Here is a 24,796-nt window from a genome sequence, read left to right as displayed (position 1 = left end):
CAATGACAGAGCAGCAACACAAACGTCTCCAAACATTGTCCGTGGACCTTGGGAATTGAGTACTGACTCCCTTCTCCTTCCTGAAAGGAAAATTATCCCTGCCAGGAGCTCCCCAGGCCTGTGGCTGTGGCATGAATCATCCCAACTCCTTAGGGAGATCTTATCCAGGGAAATCATTTAAAACCACACTGGGCTCTAAACCCGGATTTCCAATCCTAAAAATGAATTTCAGAGGCCAAGAAATTATTCCTTGAAGGATCCTTTCTGCAGGGAACATCTAAATTGTCCCTAAGGTGGAAAAACACCTTTTCCCGATGTTTTTTCCCTCTTTCTCCTTGTCTTGTGGAAGATTCAACTGGGTGGAGACCCACGAAGAGTCGAGCTGGAGGAAGGATCCATAAAATATCTTTGCCCAAGACCTGCAGGATGAGGAGCTCTGCTCTTTTCTCCCGGAGACCACCAGGATTGGGAATTCCCAATTTTATCCCACCCATCCCACCTTTACCTTTCCGTTTCCTCCTTCACCACGGAATACTGGCTGGACTGACGGCTCGACCGCTGCTCCTGCACCTTCTCGTTGCCCTCCAGCTCCTGCTCCAGGGACGAGCTGGTGCTTCCTTCCCTGCTGACATTGCTGCTCCTCCCGGGGCTGTTTTCCGTGGAAGCCCGCGGCGACTCCGTGTTCTGCTTCAGGGTCTGCAGCTTGGCCAGGGGGATGATGTCGCAGTTCTGGGGACGGTGCCACACCGTCCTCTGCGTGGTGGCATTGTAGTAGTAGAAGCGGGAGGTGTTGGGATCGAAGAGCTCCCACCACTGGTTCTCATTGGTGCGTTTGATCCGCACCCCGGCGGGGGGGTCCCACACGCACTCCCCCGTGATGAGGTTGGCGTACATGCGCTCCCGGGTCCGAGGCTCGATGATTTCCACCCATTCCAGCCTGGAAAAGGACAAGGAGAGAAGGGAAACGTCAACCGAGTGATCTCTGAAGGTCACCCAAACCATCTGATGACTCCATGATTTGATGTGAGCGTGGGGCGGAGAAGAGCAACGACTCTTCCTTCCACCACCACTGAGTCTCTCGGCTCCGAGGCTCGATGATTCCCACCCATTCCAGCCTGAAAAAGCACGAGGAGTGAGGGGAAACTTCAACCAAGATCCCTTCCAACCCCAACCATCCAATGGCTGCATGACTCAGCACTCGCAGTGAGCATGGGATGAAGAGCAACAACTCTTCCTTTCACCCCCATTGAGTCTCCCAGGTCTGAGACTCGATGATTTCCACCCATTCCAGCCTGGAAAAGTACAAGGAGAGACAGGAAACTTCAACCAAGGTCCCTCCCAACCCCAAGTCATCCCATGATTCCACGATTTGACACGAGCGCAAGATGGAGAAGAGCGACTTCACAACTCTTCTCTCCACTCCCATTGAGTCTCCCAGGTCCAAGACTCGATGATTTCCACCCATTCCAGCCTGGAAAAGCACGAGGAATGAGGGGAAGCATCAACCAAGGTCCCTTCCAACCCCAGCTATCCAACGGTTCCGCAACTCGGCGCTCGCAGTGAGCGCGGGATGAAGAGCGACTTCACAACTCTTCCTTCCACCCCCATCGAGTCCCACAGAATTATTTACACAAAACAGAGAATTCCCAAAGGGCTTCCAACCAATCCCTGATTTTTGGCTCCCAGGGAAAATCCAGCAAGTCTGCAAAGCACACGCCCGGCTTGGAGCCCCTCAATGTCCACCCGGAATTGTGGCTTCCACCCTGAGCCCTCCACAGCTGAACCCCCCTGAGGGTCCAGACCCGGGGATCAAAGCACATTCCGTGAGGGAATGGGAAGGACTGGGTGGACTGGAATCACCAACCTGGAGATGAACTTCTTTTGCACTACCACCCCGCAGCCCGGCGCTGCCGCCCAGACCACCAAAACCGGCAGCATTTCCCAAAAAAACTCCAAAATGATGGATTCGACCTCCCCCAGTCCAGCTGGAGCAGCGCTGCTCCCCGGCACAGATCCCAAAGCTCCTTCCCTCTGTCCTGATTTCAACACTGGGAAAAAACGTCAGCTCTGTGGGACCCACATCCGGCATCATCCCAAAACCACTGGCCCCAAAACACCTGGGCTGGGTGGCAACCACGGGTGGCACCAACACCGAAACTTGATGGTGGTGGGGATGGAGATGGTGAGGATGGAACAGGCCCAACCATGTCCTGGGCTCCATGGGAAGAAATGGAATGGAATGGAATGGAATGGAATGGAATGGAATGGAATGGAATGGAATGGAATGGAATGGAATGGAATAGGAGGGAATCATGGAATGGAATTGAGTGGAATAGTCCCATGGGCAGGGACAACTTCCCCTATCCCAGGGTGCTCCAAGCCCCTTCCAAGCTGGCCTGGGACACTTCCAGGGATGGGGCAACCACAGCTTCTCTGGGAATTCCATTCCAGCCCCTCTCCACTCTCACAGCCAAGAATTCCTTCCCAATATCCCATCCAATCCTGCCCTCTGGCAGTGGGAAGCCATTCCCTGTGTCCTCTCACTTCGTCCCTTGTCCCAAGTCCCTCTCCAGCTCTCCTGGAGCCCCTTTAGGCACTGGAAGGGGCTCTGAGGTCTCCCTGGGGCCTTCCCTTCTCCAGGCTGGACATTCCCAGCTCTCCCAGCCTGGCAGCTCCAGAGCAGAGGAGCTTCAGCCCTTGGAGCATCTCCATGGCTTCCTCTGGATCTGCTCCAGCAGCTCCACGTCCTTCTGCTGTTGGACCTCAGAGCTGGAAGCAGAATTCCAGCTGGGCTCTCACCTAAGTGGGGCTGAGGGGCAAAATTCCCACCTTTCTTGCTTCCCACACTGTGGGATGAGCCTGGGATATGTGGAATTTCCAGGACCAGAGCACATGGACATGGTCATGTGAAGCTTCTCACCCACCAACACCCCCAATTCCATCTCCCCAGCGCTGCTCTCCATCCTTTCCCCCCATTCATGTTTTCCTGGAATTGCCCTGACCCATGTTACTCAGAACCACCACAAAAGAGGTTTTTGGGATCATCCAGCAGCAACGGGAGCTTAGAAATTCCAAACGGGATTAAAAGAAGCCGTAACCCCAAGGAACAGAGAATTCCACTGATTTTTCAGATTACCCCAGACACTTCACTTGTCGCCTCTGGATCATCCAGAGGACACCTGAGACATTCCGGGATCCACTTCTTTATTCAAATTCCTCAGGGTTTTTTTGCGAGGGTTTATGTAAAAAAATTGAAGGAATTAAATAAAGTTATTTGGGATTTATCCTTGTCTGCATTTACAAGGCTTTTAAGGAATGTCTAGAAATAGATAAGAAGGAATAAAAAGCTAAGCGAGGCTTATCAAGGAAGGTGCCACTTAAACCTGACACATCCAGGGAATCAGACAATGATGAATCACATGGATTGCATCCTGACACCTTTTCCTGGGAATGAATCCCTGGAGGCTCTTCAGAAATGCCCAATTTGCAAGAAAAATAGTCCCTGGAGAGGGGTCCCAGGTGTCAGCCTGGCCCTGAGCCCTCAGCTGATCCAGCTAATTTTCCAACTGGATTTAAACCTCAGGATCGAGAAAAGAGTGGGATTTTCGGGTTGTGGGTTCCCAGATCCGCTCGAAACCCCCTAAAGGATGAAAATGTGTCCAACTCCTCTGGGAAAAGAGGAAAATCCATAATTAAGCTTTTCCCTGCAGAACAAAGACTAAAAGCAGTTGGAGAAGAGTCTATCCTAAATCACGGCTTGACTCATTCTGCAAAACTCGGACCCAATCCAGCACGGAACTGCAACTGGAAGCCACTTCCAGCTTTGGAGAATTGGATCATCAATGGGATTGGCCAAAGAACCGGCCAAGGTGGCCAATGGCACCTGGTTTATCCCAGCCCAGGGAAGGTTTGGAATTCCCAGGATATTGAGGGGCTGGGGCGTGTTCAGGAAAGGCAATGGGATGATCTTGAAGGTCTCTTCCAACCTAAAGCGTTCCCTGTTTTTTATGAGGCAATTCAAATTCCCAGTTCTCGGCGAAGTTTTGGAGACCTTGGAAGCAGCTGCACAGCACTTGGGGTGCTCTGCTCCCCAAATCTCCCACTCCCAGGTGATCCCTTTGGATTCCCAAACCAAAATATCCAAGAGATCCAAGAACCAAACATGTCCAAGAACCCAAATCCCCCCATTAGAGCCCAGTCCCCCAAAACCAATGATTCCCATCTTGATTCCCATCTTATTTCCAATCTTATTTCCATGCTTAAAATTAATTAAAACCCCTCCAAATTTCATAAAAATTTAAATTAATAATGGAATTATTAAATGAGTTGGGGTGAAAGGAGCTCATCTGTTCCAACCCCTGCCTGTTATTTTATTATTAATTAACATTAATGATTACACCCTTTATTTTATTCATTATCCCCATTATTTATTATCCACTTCATTATTATTATTATTATTACTTTACTTATTACACCCTTTATTTTATTTATTACTGATTTTTCAGGAATATTTAACTTAAAATATTATTTTAGCCTCTGGAAAAAAACACAATTCCTTAATGCCAGACCTTGGAAAACCCGGGCTGACGAAGGCAGAACCGAATCCCTGAGCATCAGCAATAAACCAGGGAATATCAAAGTCTTTGGGAGCTGGGGCGTTTTTCTGCACCGGTAATTCCATTTTTAGGGAAGCACATTATTAACCTGAAAGGTGGAATTGTTCTTGGCCGTTCGTGATGGATGCAGCGGGAAAAAAATCAGGGCAGGCACCCAAAGGAGCAGCTGGAGCTGCTGGAAAAGCTCAGAGTGGGATAAAGTTAAGGAAAAATACTCCAGCTTTTCCCACTGAGGAGGAGTCACCTGCTCAGGGTGCAGCTGGGGAGTTAAATGGGAAAAAAAATCATGGAATGAGGGCTGGGTGAGGGGTGGATCCTCAGCCAGTCCATGAAGAACGGGAAAACAGCTCTGATGGCTTCACTGTTTGCTCCGGAAAAGCCGAGCCATGGAATCGCTGTGGTCCCATCCCTCGCTGTGGGATTTTGGGAAATTGAGTGTTCTTTCCCCAAAATTCCAAGGCAACTCTGTGGTAGCTTGACTCCAGGTGTCCTCTGTCCACCACACCACTGGTGATGATCATGGAAAAACATGGAATGGTTTGGGTGGGAAGGAACCTTTGAGGGTCATCCCATTCCATGGGCAGGGACACCTCCCACTATCCCAGGTTGCTCCAAACTGGCCTGGGACACTTTCAGGGATGCGGCAGCCACAGCTTCTCTGGGAATTCCATTCCAGCCCCTCACCACCCTCACAGCCAAGAATTCCTTCCCAATATCCCATCTATCCCTGCCCTCTGGCAGTGGGAAGCCATTCCCTGTGTCCTGTCCCTCCATCCCTTGTCCCAAGTCCCTCTCCAGCTCTCCTGGAGCCCCTTTAGGCACTGGAAGGGGCTCTGAGGCCTCCCTGGATCCTTCTCTTCTCCAGGCTGGACATTCCCAGCTCTCCCAGCCTGGCTCCAGAGCAGAGGGGCTCCAGCCCTTGCAGCATCTCCATGGCCTCCTCTGGACTCGCTCCAGCAGCTCCACGTCCTTCTGCTGTTGGACTCCAGAGCTGGAGGCAGAATTCCAGCTGGGCTCTCACCTGAGTGGGGCAGAGGGGCAGAATTCCCCCTTTCCTGCTTCCCACACCACAGAACACTGGGAATTTCTGGGATGTGACCACACCCAGCCAGGTAATTTCCCATTTTTTACCAGTCCCTCAGGACAGGAGGGAAATGTCAGGCAAAATCAGAGTTCAGGTGGATGCTCTGGCAGCTCCTGGCCTGGATCCATAACAACATAAACACCGGGAGCTGTGCAGTTTGTAAGGATCTGGAAAAGACTCCAGCACGGGACTCCTGCAGTGCTGCATTCCCAGCTGGAAACAGCTATTCCAGGAGAGCGGGAAAAATCCAAGCCCTCTGCTCCATCCTGACATGAATCCACAACAATTCCAGTAATGGAAAAGTGCTGACAAGGCGGAGAGTGAACCCTAAAGCCACCTCAGGGAAAAATAAATTCCCTATCAAAGCGAAGCCGTTGTTTCTGCTCATTCCTTTCCTAAAGAAAAAGAGGGAAAAATCCAGCTCCGGGAGACAGGAGCCGTCGGATCCGGGTGTTAACGCGGTGCTGCTTTGACAGAGCAGGGATGTGACTCCCCGGGCAATGTCAGGGGAAGGTTCAAGGGCGGCCGGGGTGAAGAGGAGACGTCAGCAGGAATATTATGGGATGGTTGGGAGGATTATGGAATCCTGGAATGGTTTGGAAGTGGCCTTAAAGATCATCCCGTTCCATGAGCAGGGACACCTTCCACCATCCCAGGTTGCTCCAAGCCCTGTCCAGCCTGGCCTTGGACACTTCCAGGGATCCAGGGGCAGCCACAGCTTCTCCAGGAATTCCATTCCACCTCCTAACCACCCTCCCAGGGAAGAATTCCTTCTCCAATTTCAAACTAAACCTCTCCATTTTTAATTCCAAACCATTCCCCCTCATCCCTGTTCCTCCGATAACCTGAAGCCTCAGCTCTGGGCAAAGCTGATCCTGCTTGGACTTAATTTCCCTCTTTTTGGAGGGTTCAGGAATTTAAAACAGCTCCTCCAACTTCTTCCCCTCAGTTCTTTGCTTGGAGCTGTTCCTTTCCAACCAAAATCCCAGGAATCGATGTGGAAATCTGATCCCACTTCTCTCTGATCCCAAAAAACGTTCACTCAGCCATTTTTCCCCTTGGACTGCAGCGATCAATAAACTCCGAATCATTTGAGGTGTGGAACGCTCGGAAATTGAAGCTCATCCTAATCCAGGCTGGCTCATGGCGTTAATCCAGGTGCCACGAGTGACACCGAGGTGACACCGGGGGAGGGGTCAAGTCCTAACTTTGCCAAGTGGCTCGGAGGCCGAATTAACCTCAATGACACAAATTCCAGCTCCTTAAAACCGTGGCTCGGAGGCCGAATTAACCTCAATGACACAAATTCCAGCTCCTTAAAACCCAGCTTAAATCCCAACATGATCCAGGTTGGACAGGGATTGGAGCAACCTGGTTCCGTGGAAGGTTGGACTCGATGACCTTTCAAAGTCCTTCCCAACCCAGCCCATTTGATGTTTCCACGATCCCACAAGACTCTAATGACCTTATTACCATGAAAAATCCGAAAAAAAACCCTTATCCCACAAATTGTGGCCAGTTCCTCCAAAACATCAACACAAGGAGGTTTTTTTGGTCGGGAAAAGCTTTTCCAAAGGCTGATCCAACAAAAAAACCCCGTCCTCTGGATGTTGATGATGATGAAGAGCTTTGTCCCTGCCTTGCTCAGCAGTTTTCCAGCTGGCGACCCCGGGAACAGGCGTTGGATCGATCCCTGAGCCATGAAATAAATCCATAAAGGACTGGGTGGAAATCTGGGAGCTGATCCAGCTCTGGGTCTGTGCTGGGAATGCAGAGATGGGAGAAATTCCAAGGATGGAGATGTCAAGGTGCTTGAAAAGAGAAGGGGCATCGTTAATTAAGGGAAAATCACCTTAATTAGAGCTGCTCCATCCCCTTGGGGCAGCCCCAGGTTCTCTGGGAATTCCATTCCAGGGTCTCACCACCCTCGCAGGGCAGAATTCCTTCCCGATATCCCACCTAACGCTGCCCTCTGGCAGTCTGAAAAATTCCTGCTCCAGAATATATTTTGGGATCCAAATTCAGAGTGACCAAAGCCTTGGAAAGACATGAAGGAGAAGATGAAACTCGTGCCCCCAAGGTTGTCACTTCCAGCTTTTTTTTCTGGGAATAAAGTGAACGAAAGAGGCATTCTAGGAAGAAATGGAAGCCTGGAATTCTTTTTCTTCACATCCTTTGGTAGCTGAATTCAGGGACTGGAAGAAATGAGGGAGAACCGGGGAGCCCAAGCCACTCGTCTGGGAAAAGATGGGAATGATGGGAGAAGCCTGGGAATGATGATTCCCAGTTTAACACCATTGAACCATTGAGTTTCAGGGATCCATGGAATGGTTTGGGTTGGAAGGGACCTTAAAGCCCATCTGGATGTGGGTAGTGACACCTTCCCCTATCCCAGGTTGCTCCAACCTGGCCTTGGACACTTCCAGAGATGAGGCAGCCACAGCTTTTCTGGGAATTCCATTCCAGGACCTCACCAACCGTCACCGTAACCAAATTCCTTCCCAATATCCAACTGAATCTCCCCATTTTTCGTTTCAAATTCCCAACCTTGACATGAGCAGATCCTTTCTCTTTCCACCACCATTCCAAGGACTTTGAGGGTCTTTTTCCTGCTCCGTGGGGGAAGGGGGAGGGAGTTGAAGGCATCTCAAGACCTTTTGTTCCACCCTGCACCATCCCAACCATTCCCTTTGCCATTGACGGCGATGACTGGAAAACCACTGGATATTTAATTGTCCGGAGGGAATTTAACAGCTAAAAATGACTGGTAGAAGTCATTTATTTATCTACAGACCACCAGAGATCCAAATCTGGGATATTCCTGCTCATCCAGCTGCTCTGGAAGAGGTGGAATGTGGGGATAACACGGCCCGATGGATTCGACGGCGTCAGCTCTCAACTTCCTCCTTTGATTTGCTGGAGATACAACCCTGGGATTTGCAACCCAGGAATGATTTGCACCCCAAATGACACCCCCGGAGTAATTCCTGGCTCCGGTTAAACCGGGATAACGCGTCTTAGGATGTGCCAGGGCTTGGAATGTGCTCTGGGAAAGCTCCCGGTGTGCTCCCGGCTAGCCAAGCTCTTCCTCAGCACTTTTGGGAGCCAAACCGAGGAGGAGGAATTTTTTGCATAGGGATGAACCTCCCGGATTTCTCTGCCAGCTTGGAATTGCAGCTCTTGCCAGCTGCTTCCCGAAGGAATAAATATCTGGATAAATATCTGGCTTTTAAATATTGATATTCCGACGGATCTGGGAATTGCAGAGGCCTCGCTTGAGCTTTGGTTCTTTTGCAAAGGTGCTCAAGCAACAGAGGGTGGCTACAAATGGAATTCATGGAATTACATCTTCCCTGTGAGGAAATCCATGGAAAATGAGCATTTCCATGTGCCGCCATCAGCTGATTCCGCCGGGGAATCAGGAGATGGAATCCAAGAGGGAATCTGATGTTCCCCAGTGTTGGATCAAGCACCATCCGAAGGCTCCCAAATCGTGATGTTCCATGAAATCCAAAATCCCATCCCTGCTGCCATGCCTCCATTTCCACTGGGAATCAAAATCCCTGAGATTTGGGATGAGATTGATCCCCACAAATCATGGAATGGTTTGGGTTGGAAGGGACCTTCAAGACCATCTCATTCCAACCCCATTCCACAGGCAGGGACACCTTCCACTATCCCAGCTTGCTCCAATCCCTGTCCAACCTGCCCTAGGACACTTCCAGGGATGGGGCATCCACAACTTCTCTGGGAAGTTCCACAAATCCCACCCTCCCAGGAAAGAATTCCCAAAGGAGCCTTAAAAACAACCAATGACAATTTCAGAGGTGTGAAAACCCAATTTTCCCATTATTCCTAAAAAGCACTGCGGAGCAGAGGAGCCGGGAATGACTCCACACTTTTTTCCCCCCTTTAATTGGTTGCTACAGAGTTTAAAAGACAACTCCAGGAAATGACTTTCCATAGCTCCTAATTAAGCCGTGGAATTCGGCAACGCAGCCAAATCCCATAAATAGGTTCAAAGGAGAATTAGACGAGTTCAAGGAGGACAAGAGCTTTTAAATGGGATATTCCAAGGTTAGGAAATCCCCAGGAGCAGGCAAGGATCACCCTGCTCTGCCCGGAGTGGTTTTCCCCTTTTTTGGAGGAATTTTTGCTGTGGAGAATGGAACGAAGCCATGAAAAACATTCCTACCCCTCTATCTCCCAATATCCCACTTGGCATCCATGCCTTTGGCATCGTCCCGTTCCTTCTGACCTGGAGGACACAGGGATAAGACTCCCAAAAAACCCCTGGAGGCTTCAAAGAGCAGCTTCAGAAAGAGGAAAGGATGGATTTTTTCCCGTCTTATCGGAGCACGTTTGGCCACTTTCCGACGCTCCCAATCCAAACTTCACAGTGCTGGCGTCAGCTGCGCGTTATCTCCCTTAAACTCCGAGGAAAAAAAAAGGAATCTAGGAAGCTGCCAGAGAGCTGATAACACAAACAGCCCGGGATGAATCGAGGATCCACATGAAAGCAGCGAATTTGCCGGGATTCGACCTCAAGCCTCTCAAAGGAGCTCCGGAATTTTATCCAGAGGCTTTTGTGATCCGATATCTCTCCCGACACCAATTAATCACTTTTTAGCCTCTTGCCTTATTAAACCTCGGAGAGGTCAAGGGCTTGGGGATATCAGCCCTGGAAAAGTTTGGATTTAAAGGGAAGAGGGTGAGTGAGGACAGAAGGATGGAAATTCTTTTTGCCGAGGGGTGAGAGAGGCTGCAGGACCAGGCTGGAGCTGGAAGAGTCGTTTATCATCCCAGAATGCTGGGAGAGGAGCTGGAGGGCACCATGGAATGGGATAGGGAGGGAAAGAGGAGGTGGAGATCCCAGGGAAGGGGCTGGGGGGTGCAGGATACCCATCCAACATCTCCAGGGTTTTGGGACAGCATTCCCAAAAAAACCTCAGAGTGTTTTAATCGATAAGAAACTTCCTGAACTCGAGATCCCCCAGAAAATCCGTGGTCCCAGGAGAACTTTGTGATCCATTATCCATGATTTTTTATAAAGTCCTAAGCCCTCACGGGTTTCCATCAAACCAGATCCAAACCAACAGATCCAAATTCTGCCTTTCCAACCAGGAGGACACCTTCCATTGACTTGTCCTCCTGGAGAAGAATTCCCAGGGTTTACGGGGTAGTTTTGGGATGGGAAGAGCTGGTTTTCCAACCTCCGAGGTGGGGGTTGGGTGAAGCTGGAGCAGATGATTCCCACCTTGAGGATGGATCATTTTGGATGGTGGCATTCCATGAAATTCCACTCCTCAAATCAGCTCTAATTTGCTCCCAAATCCCAAATTTTCAGCCCTGAAGTTTCCAGAAATCCGAGTGAAGATTATCCGAGTGGGACTTGCCAACACTGACTCAAAGACTTCCTAAAAATCTGCAACAAATTAATCTTATTTTGCTTTTCCAATCGGAATCTTCAGAGGAAAAGATGATTAATGGGTTATTAACGCGAATAAGCTCTTTGGAAGTAGGGAATATCCAGAGGAATGCTTTGAACCCTAAGCCAAAAACCCAGGAACAAGCAACAACCTGGAGCAATCCGAGAAAAACCTGGAGTGATGAGAATCGAGAGAAGAAAGTTCCCCCCCCCCCCCGCCCCAAAAATTCCTGCAGGAAAAGGAATTCTGCCAATCTCAGGTGTCTCCACTTTGTATTCCTTGTAAAGAAAAACGCCAGAAGCTCAAAATCAAACACCACAAAAACTCCCACCCGGAAAAGTCCATAAAAATACTGGAAAGGATGTTCCTTATCCCAAAATTCCTGGTGGTTTTGCTGCTGCCTTGTGAGAGGGATTTGTGCAGGGATCACCCCAGCTCAGTGAAACTGGGTTTTTATTTAATTCCCAATTTTTACCCCGTTTCCCCTGGATCACCAGGATACAGCCTCCGGAATGGCTTCCCATTCCAGAGGGCAGGGAAAAATGGGATAGTGGGAAGGAATTCTTGGCTGTGAGGGTGGCGAGGCCCTGGGATGGAATTCCCAGAGAAGCTGTGGCTGCTCCATCCCTGGAAGTGTCCAAGTCCAGGTTGGAGCAACCTGGGGTAGGGGAAGGTGTCCGGGGGGAGTGGATGGGATTTTCCCTTTCCACCCAAACCATTCCATGATTCTCTGACTGATATCCCTGATTTTCCCCTATGGATGGGGGTTTTTAAGGGGGGAAAAAAAGCCAAGTTTGGCTTTTTGGGTCAGTGGCAGCTGTGGGGAGGCAGAGACGGAGCGGAGCAGGGAAAAATTCCGGTCGCAGCTGCTGAATCCCGACCCTCCTCACCACATGTCCAAAACACCCTTTCCTTAAACTCCCGTTTTTTAACTCCTTTGGGAAACCCTCATTTCCATAAATTTCAATTCATCCTAATCCTGAGGGGAAAAAGATTCAATTTAAAGCTTTAAACTTAAAAAGGTGGAGCCTGGATGGAGGAAAAACCCAAGCGTGGATGAGGATTGTAGAAGTGGGATCCCCAGTGTCACAGAGGTTGGAAAACAGCAGGAAAAGGACAAAAATTCCAACAAAGCAGTAAAAATCCACCTTTTTTTGGGAATTCAAGTGGTATCGGAGCATGGGAAGTGGATATTTTATGGATTTAACATAGGGAAAATAAGATCTGAACACACATCCTTAAATTTAAATTCCAGAATGGAATAACTTTAAATCCCAGTTCTAAGTCTGCCTTTCCCGAGATTTCCCAGGATAAACATCACCGGGAGGAAAAAGGGAATATTTGATAACGGCAGAAAACAAGGACTAACCCACAACAAACCTAAGGGAAAAGCAGCACTGAGGAAAAAGTTGGAAAAAAGTTGTTTTCCTTGCTAAGCCCAACCCCAAGCGGAGGAAAACGAAGCTCAGAGCACATCCCGTGCTTTTTGAACTCCAAAACATCCATGGAATGAGGTCGGAAAAACAGCAGAGAACTACGAGCAGCAAATCTGACCCGGAGAGAAAAACATTCCTCCTCCTCCCTCCTTTGCCAGAGCCACAGCAAACATTGGCACGGCTCCTCCGGGGGTCGAATTCCTTGGAAATCCCGAGCTGGGGCTTTGGAATGGTTTTCCCTTGTCCTCGGGAAGCGGCAGCTGCCGGCGAGCAGGTGATTCCGAGGCCACCTGTCGTTATTTGATTCCCCACCACGGCTGGGATCGGGATGAGGGAGGAATCCAGGAGGAGGAGGAGGAGGAGGGATGAGGATTTGGGATGAGTCACGCCAAGCCCCTGGGATGAAAACAAGGAATCCTTGTTCCCAGGATGTCAACTCCGTTTAACCGTTGCCGTCACCCTGTGGAATTCGATCCCTGAAAAAAACCGTCCCTGGGATGATGGGAGCAATTAGAAGGTGTAAGATGAGATGACCTTCCCGAGGTCACCTCCTAAATATCCGATAACCTCCCGGTCCTGCTCCGATAGGGAGAAAAATACGGAAGCAGCTCTCCCCCCCTCTTCCCGACAGCGCCGCCAGGATATTTTTAGGACTGGGAGATAAGGCTGGAAAACATCGAGTGCTTCCAAGCTCCAAGACGGGCGCTCCAGACAGCAAATCCCATTTGGGAAAAGAACCTTCCCCCCCCACTGCCGAGAGGAGCCACAAAATCCCTCAGTCCTTTGTAGGAGGAAAATTATGGGATCTGTTTGGTTGTCGGAGTTTGCGCTGCTTCCCTACTCCCTGTTCCGCTCCCAAATCCAGGGGTGAAGCACCAAAAAAAAAGCCTGGATTGTTCCTCCGAACATGAGCAGGGATGAAAAGCAGAGGGAAAACGGAGGGAACGTTTGTTATCCGCACGGAAACCGGGCCATATGTTCCGTGGATATAAATCACTCCGACAGCGTGACTCGTGCCCGGGCGCGGGATCCGAGGGCTCGGCACAGTTGGTGTGGAATCTGTCATTCCACAGGCAGAGGGAAAGGGAGGTGGAAAAGCAGGATGTTCCCCATCTTTGCCCTTCTCCCAAACCTTCTCCCCCATCCAGGAGATATATTCATCCGCACCTTCCCGCTGGAGCTGTAGGAAGCAGGAGAAGGGGGAATTCTCCCCCTCTGCCCTGCTCAGGTGAGATCCCACCTGGAATTCTGCATCCAGCTCTGAGGTCCAACAGCAGAAAGACGTGAAGCTGCTGGAGCAAGTCCAGAGGAGGCCACGGAGATGCTCCAAGGGCTGGAAAGAGGCTGGGAGAGCTGGGAATGTCCAGCCTGGAGATGGGAAGGATCCAGGGAGAGCTCAGAGCCCCTTCCAGTGCCTAAAGGGGCTCCAGGAGAGCTGGAGAGGGACTTGGGACAAGGGATGGAGGGGCAGGACACAGGGAATGGTTTAAACTGATCAGGAATTTGGGATATTGGGAAGGAATTCTTGGCTGTGAGGGTGGTGAGGGGCTGGGATGGAATTTCCAGAGGATCCGTGGCTGCCCCTGGATCCCTGGAAGTGTCCAAGGCCAGGCTGGATGAGGCTTGGAGCACCCTGGGCTAGGGGAAGTTTTCCCTGCCCATGGGATTCTGTGATCTTTAAGGTCCCTTCCCACCCAAACCATTCCATGATTTTGTGCCGCTGTTAAACCACACTTGGAGCACCCGGAGTTTGTATCCAGAGCTTTGGGAGCCACCAACGGATCCATCCTCACTGGTTCCAGTGGATCCCAGGGGATCCCACTTCCCCCCTGGATGCTGCAGAAAAACCCCTCTAAAAACCCTCCCTGGAACTCCAAGGATTCCCACAGGGAATAATGACTTCATTCCAAACTTTGAAAGGGAATTCAAACACACCAAATCCAGGACTAGACCAGCCCATGAACTCCGAGGAAAATTCCAAACAGGCCTAAATATCCCTGAAAATTAAAAAAAAAAAAAAAAAAAGGAATGCCATAAATAAATAAATGGCAATTTATTTGCCATATTGCCCCCGCAATCCATGGATTAAAACATGGATATTTCACTTCGGGAACTAAAGCAGGGACGCCAGTAAAGAACATTCCACCTAAAAATGCTCCTTTGGCACCGAAATCACGCAAGGAACCCAAACACTTCCATGTTCCGCCACTCCTTGGAAGGAACATTCCAGAAGGAATTCCCAAAGAGCAAAACCTCATCCCAAACCCACCACGGGAGAGTGACTTGGCAGGTGTGGGAGCATTTGCTGCTTCCAGAGGCTCCTCTGGCAGGAGGAGTGGATTCCAGAGGCTCCCACCCGCAGGATACTCCTCAAAACTTGGCCTGGATGGGCAGTGAGGATGAGGAAGGCTCATTTTCCACTAAAAATCTTGGATATTTGTGCAACAGGAGCTTCCCAGAGTTCCCTAAACACAGGAGAAAAGGAAACCTCAGTGTCCCAACTGGAGCAGGAAGAGGAGGAAGGAATTTAGGACAAGGATGTAGCAATTAGGGAAAAGAGCATTTTTCCCACAAAAACCCCTCCAGGAGGGCCAGAACACCCCCTCCCCCCTTTCCCAATTTTTCAGTCCTCATTCCAGATGGGAGACGGGAAATCACAGTTCTCCAATACCGTTTTTCCCTGCTTTTATAACCTCGTTTCCTTGTTTTTATCATCTTTTAGGAAGCATCTGGAGGTCACCGGGGCCCACATTCCCTTCCTCCCCCAAGCACAGGAAACCTGGAATTCTCCCACTCAGCATCCAAACACCCCAATGTCCAAGGATGGACATCTCCCCACCATTCCTAGTGGCCAAAAACCTGGAAAACGACCAAGGGGAGACCCCTCCATGCTGCAGCTGTGCATCCCTTCCATGGAAAATCCTGCTTTTCCCTTCCCCACCACTCCTTTAGGTAGAGAGGACACTTGGATCCATTCCCAGCCTCCTCTCCGGGCTGGAGGAGCTCATTAAGCGCCGGCATTAACGCGGTGCCCTCTCGGAATCCGCAGCAGATCCATCTGGAAGAGGCTCCCCCCCACTCCAGTTATCCGACGGCTGGGATGACATTCTGGGAATGCTCAGGCATCATCTGGGCTGGTTGAAGCAGGGGCAGAGCCATTCCCTGGTCCTGGATGCTCCTCATGGAACCCGGGAGAGATCCCGGCGATCCAGCCTTTCCATGCTCTGTTTGTTAGGAGCCCCCAGAGATCTCCACTATCCAAAGGTATCCATACGTGGTTGTCTTATCCCAGCCTGCTCCAGCAGGGAGAAAAGCAGGAAAAATCCAGTGGGAAGGCTCCTAGATTGTCCAGCCTGTGGAAGTTGGACCCAACACACTCCTGCTCCCGTGTGTTGGTCTTCGTTCCCATTTTTCCGAGGGTTTTGTGGGCAGGAATCCCATTTGGAGGATTAGAGCTGTTCCTGTGCTGTCTCCAGCCTGGAAAAATTTGGTTTCACTCCCTACACTCCTCCTCCTTTCTCCGGTGCTTCCGGTGGTGTTGGGTCGGCCAACGGGAAAATTGGGGATACTTGGCATGGGAACAACTGCCAAGGACCGTGGGAGATGGGATAAACCTATCCCAGACATCACAGGGAGCCATGGAATGGTTTGGGTGGGATGACCTTAGGGATCATGAAATTCCACCCCCTTCCATGGGCAGGGACACTTCCCCCTATCCCAGGTTGCTCCAAGCCTCATCCAGCCTGGCCTTGGGACACTTCCAGGAATGGGGCAGCCACAGATTCTCTGGGAATTCCATCCCAGCCCCTCACCACCCTCACAGCCAAGAATTCCTTCCCAATATCCCATCTATCCCTGCCCTCTGGCAGTGGGAAGCCATTCCCTGTGTTCTGCCCCTCCATCCCTTGTCCCAAGTCCCTCTCCAGCTCTCCTGGAGCCCCTTTAGGCACGGGGAGGGGCTCTGAGCTCTCCCTGGATCCTTCCCATCTCCAGGCTGCACATTCCCAGCTCTCCCAGCCTCTTTCCAGCCCTTGGAGCATCTCCGTGGCCTCCTCTGGACTCGCTCCAGCAGCTCCACGTCCTTCTGCTGTTGGACCTCAGAGCTGGATGCAGAATTCCAGGTGGGATCTCACCTGAGCGGGGCAGAGGGGCAGAATTCCCCCTTCTCCTGCTTCCCATGCCATGGGATGAGCCCAGAACATGGGGGATTTTTGGGATGTGAGCACACATGGATGGGCCATGTCCAGTTTTTCATCCATCAACACCCCCAAGTCCTTCTCCTTGGAGCTGCTCTCCCATCCCTTCATGGCCCAGCCCGGATCCAGGAAGGAAAGGAACAGTTCCTACAGCAGCAGGAGGACTTGTCCGTATTTCCCTCCATCCTCGTTCCAGCGAGGATTTGGGATGCTGCAATACCTTGTTTTTGTCAAAGAGGAATTCTCCAGCCGTGCGGCGGGAACATCAAAATATTCCAGAGTCAAAGGGATCCTCTGGAGAGCAGCGAGAGGAGAGGCTCAGGTGTTCCACTTCCCTTAAACCTCCTGCATCCATCACACCCCAAAACCCAAGGAAACCTCAGGCTTTCCTAGGAGCCACTCCCTCAATCCCAGCTGTCAATCCCATTTTTGGAGATTTTGTGTCCATCCCATTCCAAAGTGCCGCTGGACTCGACGGGGCCCATAAAACATTGAAGGCTCTAAGGATCCGAATCCTTCGGAGGATTCCAATTGGGAAAAAGCGTGGAAACCTGCCATTAAATCCCATTTTTTCCAGGGTTTGGAAGTGGGCTGGGCACAACCAGGTTTGTTAAAAGCTCCGTGCTGATTCCAAAATGATATCCATGGCTCAGGGCTTTTGTTCCTCCTCCTCCTCTTCCCCCAAATTCCGGCAATAAAAGAGCGACGTTCGTTAATTCGGGATTAGACACAAAAGAGGGGGGGAAAAAATCACGGAGGCCTCCAACCTCTTGGATTTTCCATTCATCCCGAGCTATTCCAGGCTCTGCCTGCTGCTGGGCACCCTCGGAGAAAAGCATTCCCGGAGCAAAATCCGATGGTTCCGTCGGCACCGCCCCGAAAATTAACGCAGCGGCTGCTCTGGGTCTGGAGTGGCAGTGGCTCCTCCTTCCCTGTGGCAGCTCCTGGGGTAATTCCTTGCTCCTGCTGGGAGCACAAGAAAAGCCTTTGGGGGTTTTTTTTTTTTTTTTTGGAATATCCATGGTTTTTTCCCATGAGGGGATCGGCAGCTCGTGGGGAATTGCGTTGGCAACGACTGGAAAAAAATCCCAAAGCGCGCTCCAGTCTCGATTCCGTGTTATAGGTGGAAGGAAAATGCTTCTGGAATATAAAAATCGGGGTTTGGATCCTCAGCCTGTGGTTTGGATCCTTAAACCCGAGGTTTTGATCCCAAACTTGAGGTTTGAATCCTAATCCTGAGGTTTGGATCCTAAAACAGGTTTTGATCCTAAACCTGAGTTTTTGATCCTAAATCTGAGGTCTTGATCCAAAATCTGAGGTTTTCATCCTAAACCTGAGGTTTTGCTCCTGAAATTTCAGGTTTGGATCCTAAACCTGAGGTTTTGATCCCAAGCTTGAGGTTTGGATCCTAATCCTGAGGTTTTGATCCCAAATCTGAGGTTTGGATCCTAATCCTGATGTTTTGATCCCAAACTTGAGGTTTTGATCCCAAACATAAGGTTTGGATCCTAAACCTGAGGTTTGGACCCAAAACCCTGAGGTTTTCATCCTAAACCTGAGGTTTTGATCCTAACACCTGAGGTTTTGGATCCTAAACCTGCAGTTTGGATCCTAATCCTGATGTTTTGATCCCAAACTTGAGGTTTTGATCCCAAACATAAGGTTTGGATCCTAAACCTGAGGTTTGGACCCAAAACCCTGAGGTTTTCATCCTAAACCTGAGGTTTTGATCCTAACACCTGAGGTTTTGGATCCTAAACCTGCAGTTTGGATCCTAATCCTGAGGTTTTGATCCCAAATCTGAGGTTTGGATCCTAAACCTGAGGTTTGGATCCTAAAACCTGAGGTTTTGCTCCTGAAATTTGAGGTTTTGATCCCAAACTTGAGGTTTTGATCCTAAAACCTGAGGTTTTGATCCCAAACCTGATGTTTTGATCCTAAAACCTGAGGTTTTGGATCCTAAACCTGCAGTTTGGATCCTAATCCTGAGGTTTTGGATCCTAAACCTGCAGTTTGGATCCTAATCCTGAGATTTTGGATCCTAAACCTGCAGTTTGGATCCTAATCCTGAGGTTTTGCTCCTGAAAGTTGAGGTTTTGATCCCAAACCTGAGGTTTTGATCCTAAACTTGAAGTTTGGACCCTAAACCTGAGGTTTGGACCCTAAAACCTGAGCTTTGATCCACTAAAAAGGCCCCAAACCAACGTCGTCACCGTCCTTGGTGGGCCTGGATTTGTTCCCGGGAGGTCCCTGATAAGAAGGGCCCCGTGGCAGGACTCGTTATCACTTCAGCTCTTAATTGATAACAACTTTTAATTACCTAAATCCACTTAATAACTCATTTTCCTAAAACCAGCCAGATGGACGGCTCCGATAGCGCCAATTCCGCTCGGATTCCTGGGATTTCACCCACTTCTCTGGGCATCCCACAGCTTCCCGGGCTGGGAACGTGCAGGAATGCGAGGCGCTCCTCCAATCTCCCGGAAACTCTTCCCAACATTCCCTGGAGACAAAACGGGAGGAGCCATCCCGAGGATTTTTTTTGCTTGGGATAAGGAGCTGAACAAGCTGCGGATGAATTCCCACTTTTTTCCAGCACAGGGACAGACGGAGCGGCTGTGCTCCGTTTCCAGCGGGAACGGATCCGTCTGGAAAACGCTCCGGCACTGGGTTTTTATCTGGATCTTGGAGCACACGGAGGGGAGGTCGGCCAGCTCCCCCTCCCTCCACCCGACAGACGGCTTGGGCAGCTGCCAGAGCTTCCATTCCGGCTTTTCCTGAGTCATTCCCAAGCTTCTCTGCACCCCCCTTCCCGGTTTTCCGCAGGTTGCATCCCAAGGGATGCCCATCCGAGGTAAAAATCATCAATCCACCTTTCCTTTGCTGTTGGTCAGGTGGGGAATGACAGGAAAACAAGCTGGAAAATTAAGCTGAAATCTTTGCAGCTTCGTTAAATTCCCGTATTTTATCGGGATAATCCCAAATCCTAACAGCAAGGGCTGTGCCATGCATGTGAGCCTGGAATTCCCACCAGGAAGCTGGACCAAAAAGGACTTTCAAAGTTCCTAAATGGATCCTGCATCATCCTGAGGCGATTTTTTTGGCTACAAGACATGGAATTAAGGACGGTAAGCAAGGAAAAAAACCTGGAGAAGTAAGGAAATAGGAAAAAAGAAGGAATGTGAAATGAAGACATGAGGAATCACACGGTGGAGAAGGGAACGGGGCTGGAATCTTCATTTCCTAAGGATCTTTCCAGCAAAAATCCTAAACTTTAACACTCCGAATCACAGATTTCCCCCTCAGCTGAAAACAATTCCCTATATCCCTGTGGCACCTTTCCCTGCAGGATTTTTCCAGGCTCTGGCAAAGGATTCCTAGGAAGTGCACATCCCTTCCCTGCTTTCCCCACATTCCATGGATACTTCCCTGAATTTTTCCAGCCAGCACCGTCATTTCTTTGGACTATTTGTTCCAGCCCGAAACCCCAAACCTGCAGCCAGGAGGTGAAGTTCATGGAGTCATGGAATGGTTTGGGTTGGGAGAGACCTTGGAAGACGATCCAACCCCGCCCTTTTCCATGGGCAGGGACACCTCCCAGTATCCCAGGTTGCTCCAAGCCCCGTCCAACCTGGACTTGGACGCTTCAGGGATGGAGCAGCCACAGATTCTCTGGGAATTCCATCCCAGCCCCTCACCACCCTCACAACCAAGAATTCCTTCCCAATATCCCACCCAAATCTCCCCTTTCCCAGTGGGAAGCCATTCCCTGGGTCCTGTCCCTCCATCCCTTATCCCAGGTCCCTCTCCAGCTCTCCTGGAGGCCCTTGAGGCACTGGAGGGGGAACCTCCCAGGGAACAATTTCCGAATCCCTTGGATCATGGGAACTCTCATCCCTGGTAAACTTCCAGCTCTCCCAGTGTTGTTTAATCCCTAATTTTCTACAGCTTCATTAGGCAACCACATGCAAATCCCTTCCCTTTTTCCTCTCGTTCCTTCTGCTTTCTGCGGTTCAGCATTCCAGGAAAAAACTGGGAATGTGCCGAAGACCTGAGTGTGGAAAGCCCAACGCTTCCATGTCAAGCCCAGGCACGGAATAAATCTTCCCAAATTAATTCCAAGTGCCCAGGGAGAGACACTCCAGGCACCTGTGCAATTCCAGGGCGTGTTCGGAATTAATTATCATAAATCCTGGATATTTATTTGTTGAGTCAGGCAAGGAAATACTTGGAAAGCACAGGAAAGGGGAGGGGGGGTGCTCTGGATTCCATTTTATCCAGTCCTGTTCCTCCTGTGCCTGCAAGGGGGATGGAAAATGTTTTCCAGCGGGAAAGGGGGGAATTCTGCCCCTCTCTGCCATGCTCATTCCCACCTGGAATTCTGCATCCAGCTCTGGGGGCTGACAGCAGAAGGACGTGGAGCTGCTGGAGTAGATCCAGAGGAGACCACGGAGATGCTCCAAGGGCTGGAGCTGCCAGGCTGGGAGAGCTGGGAATGTCCAGCCTGGAGATGGGAAGGATCCATGGAGACTTCAGAACCCCTTCCAGTGCCTAAAGGGGCTCCAGGAGAGCTGGAGAGGGACTTGGGACAAGGGATGGAGGGACAGGACACAGGGAATGGCCTCGCAGTGGAAAAGTGGAAATTTAGGTGGGATATTGGGAAGGAATTCTTGGCTGTGAGGGTGGTGAGGGGCTGGGATGGAATTTCCAGAGGATCCGTGGCTGCCCCTGGATCCCTGCAAGTGTCCAAGGCCAGGCTGAGCAGGACTTGGAGCCCAGATGTAAAGGAAGATTGGGTCAATGGGATCATTTATTCCCGTGATCCCAAAGCTGGAACCAGAGGTGGGGAGGAAGCAGTTACAGGGAGAACACACGGAATCCTCGGTACAACTTCCAGGAACCAACTCCTGGCTCTTTTTCCTCCTCATTAATGGGATTCTGTTCGTTAGTGCCACACTAATGACCTCAGAATAGAGCTATTAAGGGATCCCAACATGTCTTGAGGCTGTCCAACAGCTCTTCCCATTCCCACGTATTCCTGGAAAATTTAATTGTGTCTGGACACAGCCCTGCTCCAGAGGACCCTGAGGGGAGGATGAGATGACCTCTGGTGGTCCCTTCCAACCTCACCAACTCTTGATTCCATGAGATTCCATGTTTTCCACCCACAGCCCTGGAGGTGCCCAGGGCACTTTTCCCATTGGAATGCAAAGCCAAGCCATTCCCAAACACTTCCAATAATCCCCCGGCTTTGCCACATCCCCTGGGATGCACCCAACCTCCTGTGCCCGGCCTAAACCTGGATTAGGTTGGAGATTAGCTGGAATTTCCTCACAGAAAGCTGGATCAGACCTTGGAATGGGAATCACCATCCCTGGAGGTGTTTAAGGAAAGACTGGAGGTGGAAACTGGTGCCATGGTGGGGTTGGGTCACAGGTTGGACTCGATGACCCTGGAGGTCTTTTCCAACCTCTGCAATTCCATAAATAAACTCATTCCAAGTGGAGCTGAGGCTCTGACTGCCATCAGGGAGATGTCGGAGCAAAATTTGGATCTAGGACGGGAAGCAGGAAGCAGAGGGAGGACACGGTGGTGACACCAGGGACATCTCCTGTCCCCTGGTCCCCTCCCTTGGCTCCCCACTGGCCCCGTAGATGGTACAGGAGGAAAAACTGGGATAACCCGATCCCTGAGGAAAACAGGGAGCAGCTGCCAGGGAAAGGAATATTTCCTAGGAAAAAAATCCCAAAAATGGGATCGCAGGTGGCACGAGTGACAAACTCATCTCTTATTCCGACCTTTCGGAGAGTGGAGCATTTGGGAATTCCCTGGATTGGCTTTAAGGCAAAAAAGAGAAATATCTGCCACTTTTCTTAGGAAAGGATTTCTTCCCTTTTAGAAGTTGCTAATGGAAAACTCGGGAAAAGATGGGAATTCTATTCCCAGTCCCTCACAGCCAAGAATTCCTTCCCAATATCCCATCCATCCCTGTCCTCTGGCAGTGGGAAGCCATTCCCTGTGTCCTGTCCCTCCATCCCTTGTCCCAAGTCCCTCTCCAGCTCTCCTGGAGCCCCTTTAGGCACTGGAAGGGGCTCTGAGGTCTCCCTGGAGCCTTCCCTTCTCCAGGCTGGACATTCGCAGCTCTCTCACCCTGTTTTCCTCTCATTTCTTAATATTTTCCTATCATCCAACACTTTTTTTTCCCAAAAAACCCCAGGTTGCTGGGACAATCACCTGGATCTTTCTGTTTGCCCTTTTATTGGCCTAAAAATTAGCTTTTATTCAGATTTTCCCATTTCTTTAATTTCCAAGGCTCGCCAAAAAAATGATAGTCTGAAAGGTTTTTCCCACAATTACCCCATTCCCATAAAACCTTGGATCTTTTGAGGTCCCAACCCGGCCCAGTCTTTGATTTATTTGCTGTAAATTATCCGATTTTTTAAAAAAATTCACCGAAACTTGACCCCCTGCCCCCATTTTCCAAGGGACACTAGGTGAAATTCCACCGAGTTCTCCAGCATTTTCTGCATTCCCACAAATCCATCCCCCACACCCCCTTGCAGGATTCCCTGGGATTGTCATTTAGCTATCCCAAGGATAATGAGGTGCCCTGGAGATGTGCCATGGATAGAGTTGGAGTCTTCCAATCCCACGTAAGGCCACGGTCGAGAAGATAAAAGGATTTTAGGGTTGGACTTGATGATCTTAAAGATCTTTTCCCGATGATCCCAAAGATCTGTCCCCACCCCAGTGATTCCCAATTTGCCCACCTGCCGCAGACAGAGCCGCCCTCGTTTCGGCATTTCACAAAATCATGGAATGGTTTGGGTGGGAAGGGATCTCCAAGATCTTCCCATTCCCACTCCCTGCCATGGGCAGGGACACCTCCCACTATCCCAGGTCACTCCAAGCCCCGTCCAAACTGGACTTGGACATTTCCAGGGCAGCCACAGCTTCTCTGGGAATTCCATTCCAGCCCCTCACCACCCTCACAGCCAAGAATTCCTTCCCAATATCCCACCCAAATCTCCCCTTTCCCAGTGGGAAGCCATCCCGTGTCTTGTCCCTCCATCCATTGTCCAAAGTCCCTCTCCAGCTCTCCCTGCTATGAATCATCCCAAATTTGCCATTCCAGTGAAAGCAACAACCACAATTCCCGGGGGACCCATGGATTTAAATTCCTTTGGCAAACCCAGCTCCCACAGAAAGTCGCACCCAGCTCCCGAAATTGGATTTGTTTGGTTTTTTCCCTTTATTTGTTTTTAAAGGAGGAGGATGGGGGATACCCTTCCCTTCCCAACTCTCCCCGCTCCTCGCTGTCTCCCAGGCTTGGCTCATCCGGCAGCTCCTGAAGTCCCACCGGGAATTAGGGGCGGAGGCAGCATTTTTCTGGCTCCTCAACCTCCCCCGTGGGGCTAATTAATATTCCTGAAGCACCACACCCCTAATTACAATAGACAAAAAGTGCTTTGGTCTCCGAAGTTCTCGACTCCGGATTTTCCCGGCGAATTTACATCCCGCAGAACACCCATTAACTCCGTGTTTTTAATTACGGCATCAAAACCCTCCTGATTAGAGCACAAAAAAGCCGTCGACTCTCAAATTAAGAGCACAAAAAAACCCCTCCAGCTCATTCCCCTGGTCCCAGCTCACCAGGAAAACATTCCCTATCCCAAGAAAAGGATTCCAGACGGTGACACATGCTTGGCCCCCCATGGAAGAGCTCAGGGACAGGATGAGAGCTCCCCTCATTAGAATAAATTAGGATAGAGCAGATTTAGCAATAAAAGGACCTGGGGCAGCCCTGGGTGCCGGAGTTTTGTAGCCTTTTCCAGAGGATCCCATTGCCTCCGGGATAATTCCATATGGACTGTGGCCCTTGACCGCATCTGCTGGGATGGGAACAGAGCCTTCAATGTTTCTCCGAGCCCTTTTCCATCCTCATTTGCTGCGATTGCATGGAAAAGGGCTTGGATAAAGAGCAAGGCTGTCCCCCTGCCAGGGAGTGCTTGTTCCCAAAATCCTTAACCATTCC

General features: G+C 50.4%; 1 protein-coding gene across 1 annotated transcript in view; it reads right to left on the bottom strand.

Moving 5' to 3' along the window:
• The window catches only part of ARHGAP39 (Rho GTPase activating protein 39), a 103,979-nt gene that overhangs the window by 37,568 nt on the left and 41,615 nt on the right, over window positions 1–24,796 (bottom strand). The window contains exon 2 of the mRNA XM_069005616.1: window positions 506–937. Coding sequence (XP_068861717.1) covers window positions 506–937 — 432 coding nt within the window. The remainder of the gene's footprint in view (window positions 1–505; window positions 938–24,796) is intronic.

The sequence above is a fragment of the Aphelocoma coerulescens genome, chromosome 2 (genome assembly GCF_041296385.1).
Source record: "Aphelocoma coerulescens isolate FSJ_1873_10779 chromosome 2, UR_Acoe_1.0, whole genome shotgun sequence".
Lineage (NCBI taxonomy): Eukaryota > Metazoa > Chordata > Aves > Passeriformes > Corvidae > Aphelocoma > Aphelocoma coerulescens.
Note: the sequence above shows the minus strand (reverse complement) of the source record. Positions and strands in the feature narration are given on the sequence as shown.